This window comes from Triticum aestivum, chromosome 1A (genome assembly GCF_018294505.1).
Source record: "Triticum aestivum cultivar Chinese Spring chromosome 1A, IWGSC CS RefSeq v2.1, whole genome shotgun sequence".
Classification (NCBI taxonomy): Eukaryota; Viridiplantae; Streptophyta; class Magnoliopsida; order Poales; family Poaceae; genus Triticum; species Triticum aestivum.
In genome coordinates, this window is record NC_057794.1 from 507985679 (window position 1) to 507993002 (window position 7324).

At 53.0% G+C, this 7324-nt stretch overlaps 1 protein-coding gene across 1 annotated transcript; it reads right to left on the bottom strand.

Moving 5' to 3' along the window:
* On the bottom strand, positions 1-2241 carry LOC123039161 (high molecular mass early light-inducible protein HV58, chloroplastic-like). Its single transcript, XM_044462461.1, has 3 exons — positions 2148-2241; positions 695-777; positions 1-596 (listed from the first exon to the last, which is right to left on the bottom strand). The coding sequence occupies exons 1-3, from the start codon at positions 2239-2241 to the stop codon at positions 132-134; spliced, it is 642 nt and encodes a 213-aa protein (XP_044318396.1). The 3' UTR covers positions 1-131.
* Between the last annotated feature and the right edge of the window lie 5083 nt (positions 2242-7324).

Below are 7324 nucleotides of genomic sequence, written 5' to 3' on the forward strand. Positions count from 1 at the left end.
AAAACAACCTTAACATGAGATTTACAGAATTCAATCATCGATAGTAATACAAAATTGCAACATGCCTACAACAGTTAGTACTATTACGATCTGTCAGCACAAAAGAATCCACAGCGCTACATTACGTGGTCTTAGATGTTGACGAAGGGCGCGCCGGTAATGAACTCGGTGGCGGCGAGCGCGACGAGGCCAAGCATGGCGAAGCGGCCGTTCCAGAGCTCAGCGTCCGCGCTCCAGAAGCCGCTGGACTTGCTCTCCACGCTCTGGCCCTGCAGCAACGGCACCAGCGACGCCACGGAGAATACCCCCGCGGTCACCAGGAACCAGCCAAGCCCAGCGCCGCTGCCGGCCTGGTCGAGGAGCCCACCACCGCGCGCCGCCTCGACGGTGAGCGCCGCCACGAATCCCACCATGGCCAGCCGGCCGTTGATGCGCTCCGGCGCTGGGCCGCTGAAGGCGAGCGCGTCCCACACGGAGGGGTTAGCCTTCTTGGTCATGGGCTTGGGTGCAGCCGGGATCGGGGTCGGCGTCGCGCTCGTGCTCGGAGAGGAGGAGGTCGACGCGCTCGTTGTCTCCTTGGTTGAATCCATGCCAGGCTGCACATACACAAACAATTTTACATTGAGATCGAGTCTTGAAGTAACACTAGCCAGCCAGCGTCCGAAACAGTTGAGCGCGAGACGTGAAAGCTCACCTCGGTCTGGGCCCTGACGACGAGGACGTGCCGGCGCGGGGCCACCACTGGAGAACGGGCGGCGGCGCAGATCACTGCCCAGCCTCATATGGCTTCCTATCCATGCCCATGAGAGCAATATGACGCGCAGAAACTGTGCAGTTGTGTCCGAACCTGATTTTTGTATGGATCACGACCACACACATAAAATATTTTGCAGTGACCCTACACTCCTGGACTCATACTAAAAAAGGATAAAAAGCCATGAAAACAACCTAAACATGAGATTTACAGAATTCTACTACCGGAAGGAGGGAAGCATAACCGGAAGGAGGGAAGCATCGTTGAAGGCTATATGGCCAAAAAGGTCATTGAGTTCTGCCGATAGGAGAGCCTCGATACATCCATGAGGTTAGATTTCATGGTTTTGCGACGATCGGAATGATCAAGATCACTCCAAGTTTGACAAATTTGAATTGGCCCTTTTACCATCTTATCTTGAAAGATATGCAGTCATTAGTTCCTTATATGCAATAACACCTACATTGTTTGCATGCACAACATCCAGGAAGCCAATCTGTTGTGAAACCGCACGATTCCTTGTTCTGCGGCTGGTTCATTGAACGCCTATGTGATGCCCTCAAACTCGCGACAATATCAAGGGTACCAAATCAAATGGGTACATGAGTTTGCTATGAAACAAAAAGATGGTAAATCATAGACATAGAACTCAATGCTCTCGAAGAAAATAACAAAAAACTTCATTTTTACATTAGTATACCATAAGAAAGCAAATGGCTGCTATGCCTTTTGAACTAGGCAAAATCAGTGGTATAAAGGATAACTCCCATGAATTTCTATGTAAAATTATGGTAAAAAATTGTGCCATATATAGTTTCAAATAAATAAATAAGTTTTTAATTAATTAGCATATTAAAAGTAAACATGTGAATATATGATGGATTAGCGGATAAACATGTAGACCATACTAGCCACGGAGTCGAGGGTGTCCTAATCCGAACAATGTTCATCGTCATGGAAATCGATAATACTAACGGACCACGTTGCATGCCTTACTCTAAACCCCCCTCTCCCCCCCCCCCCCCCCCCCCCCACCGAGATTTTAATTGATGCCAGCCAATCAAATTCTAACTGTTAGACTGTATATATACGTAGCCTCTGTATATCTGTTGTAACATTGTATTGTACCTCTTAATACTTCTATATAATGAGATAGCCACACCCCGTTTAGGGTGTCGAGCAGTTTCCCAAACATACGTTTGCACCCGCCGCCTCGGTCGCGCCGGCCCCCGCCGCCGCCGCCACCGTTGCTACGCCGCCCCCTGTGCTGGCCCCTGCCATCGCTCCCTCGTCGCCGTTTCTGGCCTCCCAGCCACTGGCTGCAGCCTCGGCCTGATGGACCACCCAGCCGCCCGCGGTCTCCCAGATCGGATCGGGAGCCGCCAACGATGACCTGCCTCTGCCGCCGTCCTCTGGCGGCCCATCGCCCTCGACCACCACGGGTGCTCCACCGGCGCCGCCGTCCTTCCAGGGTCAGCCGCCGGCATACGGCACCGCCCCTGCCCCGACCTATGGCGCCGCCTCTGCCTTGCCGTACGCCGCCCTGCACCCGTTACGGTGCTTCGGGTCCGGCCTATGGCCCCCCGTGGTATGGCGGCCCTGCATCCACTCCGGGTGCTCCGCCACCATCGCCGTCCGCCTGGCCGATGCATCCCTACGGCGCGCTGCCGCCGCAGCCCTATGTGGCGCCGACGCGTCCTCAACCCTACGCGGCGCCGCCCCCTTCGCTGCCCTACGGGGCCGCGTCTCCTTCGTCATCAGGGGACCCATATGTTGGTGCTATCCCCGGCTATGGTGCACCCTTGGCGATCGCGCCGCCTCAGGAGACGGATCCATCTATGGGTCTCTACGCGCCACCGACACAGGATCGTGCTCCACCGCCATCGCCGTTTTACTTCGCACATCTCCTTCCGGTGAAGCTCACGCCGGACAATTACCTGTCGTGGCAGGCTCAGGTGCTTCCTCTCCTCCGCAGCCGCTGCCTAGAGGGCTACGTCGATGACTCCATCCCGTGCCCACCGCCGTATCATCCGGCTCATCATGTGTGGGTGGCCCAGGATCAGGCAATCCTCTCTGCCATACAGTCGTCTCTGACCCCGAGCGTGTCGTCGCTGGTCATCTTCGCCGCGACGTCTAAAGATGCTTGGTCGTCGCTTCACAGCAGCTCTGCCTCTCAGTCTCAGGCGCGTGCTCATTCTATACACACCGAGTTGGGGGTGACCAAGCTTGATAGCCTCAGCATCACGGACTACTTCAACAAGATGACTGGTCTCGCGAACACGCGGGCCTCGATTGGTCAGCCGCTTGGTGATGAGGACTTCACCACCGATGTACTCAACGGCATGGATGATGACTATGATAACCTCATCGAGAATGTGCATGGCTGCGAGGCCCCACTGCCACCCTGCGAGCTCTACGCGCGCCTCCTTGGCCGCGAACAGCGCATCAAGGCGCGCCGAGCCTCTCCAGGGTTTGTCTCCGCCAACGCCGCGACTCGCGGCAAGTCGCAGAAGCCGGCGCCGCTTGGTGGGAAAGCGGAGGCCTCGCCTCAGTCAGCTCCGCGGGGTGCGGCGCCCTCCATCACTGGTGGCAGCCGGCCCGTTGCTTGATGTCCCTGCTGCGGTGCTCAGCAGGCCTGCCAGTTGTGTGGCATTGAGCTTCACATTGCCTCCCGCTGTCATCGTCGCTTCAAGCAAGACTTTCTGGGCCTAGGCAACAATGGCAAAGGGAATGATAAGCAAGATGCCGCCGCAGTGACGAGTCATGAGCATGGCCGCACTCCATCCTCCATTGATCCTACGTGGTATATGGACACCGGAGCTACCAATCACCTCACCGGAGATATGGGCAAGCTCTCTACTCAGGAGCCATACCGTGGTCATGATCAAGTGCACATTGCCAGTGGAGCAGGTATGCACATCTCACATGTTGGTCAGGCTTCTCTTCTTGCACACAACTTTCGCAAACTGCATCTTTCCAATGTCCTTTGAGTTCCCTCTGCTACGCGTAGTTTGTTGTCTATTCCTTAACTTACTAGTGATAATAATGTCCTTGCTGAATTTTACCTTTTTCGTTTCTTTATCAAGGATCGGGACACGAGGGCCGTTCTGCTTAGCGGTCGTCTACGCCATGGCCTGTATGCACTTGACGCGCCGCGCACACCTCCCATGCAGTTTTCTCCTCAGGCGTTCAGTGGTGTTCGTGTGTCACCTACGCAATGGCATGCGCGCCTTGGTCACCCTGCAGCTCCTATAGTTCATCATGTGTTGCATCATCATGAACTACCAGTTGTGTCCAATAAAACTGCTGAAACTATATGTGATGCCTGTCAGCAGGGCAAGAGTCACCAACTTCTGTTTTTAGATTCTAGTCGTGTTGTGAAACATCCTCTTGAGCTTGTGTTTTCTGATGTGTGGGGTCATCCCAAACATCTGTTAGTGGTCACAATTATTATGTCAGTTTTATTGATGCTTACAGTCGGTTCACTTGGCTATATCTTATTAAGCGCAAGTCTGATGTGTTTGATGTTTTCATTCAGTTCCAAGCACATGTTGAGCATCTCCTTAAGCATAAAATTATTCATGTTCAATCCGACTGGGGGGTGAATACCATAATCTCAACTCATTTTTTAACAAACTTGAGATTTCGCATCGTGTGTCTTTCCCTTATACACATCAGCGGAATGGTATTGCCGAACGTAAGCATCGTCATCTTGTAGAAACTGGCCTAACCTTGCTAGCTCATGCATCCGTTCTGTTTCGGTTCTGGAGTGATGCTTTCTCCAGAGCCTGTTTTTTGGGCTCCCCTCACGACTTCTGAAGATGCAAACTCCGCTTGAACTCTTGCTCAATGAAATTCCAGACTACACATTCTTCAAGGTGTTTGGATGTGCGTGTTGGCCTCACCTACGTCCGTACAACAAGCGTAAGCTAGAATTTCGGTCTAAGAAGTGTGTTTTTCTCGGGTATAGTTCCCTTCACAAAGGGTACAAGTGCCTTCATGTTCCTACAAATCGCGTCTACATATCTCGTGATGTTGTGTTTGATGAAAATATGTTTCCCTTTCGTGCACTTCCGACAAACTCTACCACTCTCACGCCACCAGTGCACATGCTTGTGCCTTCGCCTGATCAATTTGTGGATGTTGCATATGCCCCTGCGTTGCTTCCTAATCATGTTGTAGGTATTGGACGCGGTGCACGCCTTGAGCTCCTTGAGGAACAAGCGCCGGATGATGCTCGCGACCGGAACGCCTCTCATGTGCATGGGCCATGCATGCCGGGTGGCATCCGCCAACCCGTTGCTGCCTCGCCCGGGGAGCGGGCGCCGGCCTCACCCGCCCCGACGCTGGCTTCGCCCGGGGAGCAGTCGCCGGCCTCACCCGCCCCGACACTGGCTTCGCCCGGCCCGCCAGCGGCGGCCTCGCTCGCCCCGACACTGGTCTCGCCTGGCCCGCAGACTCCGGCGTCGCCTGGCCTGGCGGTCACCTCGCCTGGGCCAGCTGCCGCCTCATTCGGCCCGGTGGTGGTCTCGCCCGACCTGGTGGCCACTTCGACTGGGCCGGCTGCAGTTTCGCTCGGCCCAGCAACCCCGACAGACCTTGCTTTGGCCTCCGATGGGCTGCCTTTCCTCGACGCATCATCTCCTGCTTCTCTGACGCCAGGGAGTCCTGGTGAGAGCTCGTCGGGTGTCTCGGCTTCATCACCATCACCTGTCGCTGTGGTGTTGCCAGCACAGCCTGCTGTCACCTTGCGTCCTCACACATGAAGTCAATCTGGCATTGTTCGTCTGAAGGAACGCAAAGATGGGACTGTCGCATGGCTTGCTGCTTGCATGGCTCATACTGCTGCTGACCCCACTGCAGAACCTCGTCACTTTCAGGCTGCGCTCAGTATCCCTCATTGGCGCGCGGCAATGGAACAGGAGTTTCAAGCTCTACAAAAAAATGATACTTGGCAACTTTTCCTCCAGTGTCTGGCGTCAACATCATTGATTCCAAGTGTGGTTTTAAAGTCAAGAGACATGCTGATGGTTCTATAGAACGCTACAAAGCACGACTAGTCGCCAAGGGTTTCAAACAGAGGTATGGTCTTGATTATGAAGACACGTTCAGTCCTGTTATCAAGCCTACTACTATACGTTTGCTGCTGTCTCTTGCTGTCACTTGAGGATGGTTTCTTCGTCAGCTCGATGTGTAGAATGCTTTCCTACATGGAATTCTGGAGGAGGAGGTTTATATGCGTCAGCCGCCTGGTTTTGTTGATCCGGCACGTCCTCATCATCTATGTCGTCTGGTTAAGGCAATGTATGGACTCAAATAAGCTCCTCGTGCATGGCATGCCCGCCTTGGCTCTGTTCTTCGAGCTCTTGGGTTTACTCCCTCCAATGCGGACACGTCGTTGTTTCTCCTTCAGTGCCCTGAGGTGACGATGTATCTCCTGGTTTATGTTGATGATATCATTCTCATCAGTTCCTCCGATGCTGCTGTTGGTCGTCTTGTGACTGCGTTGAGTGGTGATTTTGCTGTCAAGGACCTAGGTGCTCTGCATTTTTTCCTCGGTCTGGAGGTCTCACGGTCTTCTGCTGGGTTGACCCTCACTCAGAAGAAATAATCCATGGATTTGTTATGACGGGCTGGCATGTTGAAGTGCAAACATGCTATCACTCCGATGTCTGCCACTGATCGGTTGTCTGCTCTTGATGGAGAATCTCTTTCACCTGATGATGCTACTGAGTATCGCAGTCTCGTTGGTGGTCTACAGTATCTTACTATTACCAGGCCTGATATCTCCTATGCAGTTAACCGTGTGTGTCAGTACCTTCATGCACCCAGGACATCTCATTGGTCAGTTGTGAAGCGTATTTTGCGGTACATCTGTCTTACTGCCTCCTATGGTTTGCTCCTTGAGCCTGCCCCGTCTGGTGAGCTCTCTGCTTCTTCCGATGCAGATTGGGCTGGTAATCCTGATGACAAGCGATCCATGGGGGGTTATGCGGTATTTCTGGGTTCTAACTTGATCGCCTGGAATGCTCGCAAGCAAGCAACGGTGTCTCGCAGTAGTACTGAGGCTGAGTACAAACCGGTTGCTGATGCGACTGCTGAGATCATATGGGTACAGTCTCTCTTGAGGGAACTGAGAGTCTCTCCAGCCCGTCCTCCAGTTCTGTGGTGTGATAACATCAGTGCTACATATCTCTCGTCTAATCCGGTGTTCTATGCTCGGACGAAGCACATTGAGGTTCACTATCATTTTGTTCGGAAACGCGTTGCACAGAAGCTACTCTGTATCAAGTTCATCTCGTCAAAGGATCAACTTGCTGACATCTTCACGAAGCCTCTTCCACAACCACAGTTTGTAGGCTATAGGCGCAATCTTAACTTACTTTGTACTTCAGGCTATAGTTAAGATTGAGGGACGGTGTTAGACTCTATATATATGTAGCCTCTATATATCTGTTGTAACATTGTATTGTATCTCTTGATACTTCTATATAATGAGATAGCCACACCCCGTTTAGGGTGTCGAGCAGTTTCCCAAACATACGTTTTACACTAACCACCCCGTACTCC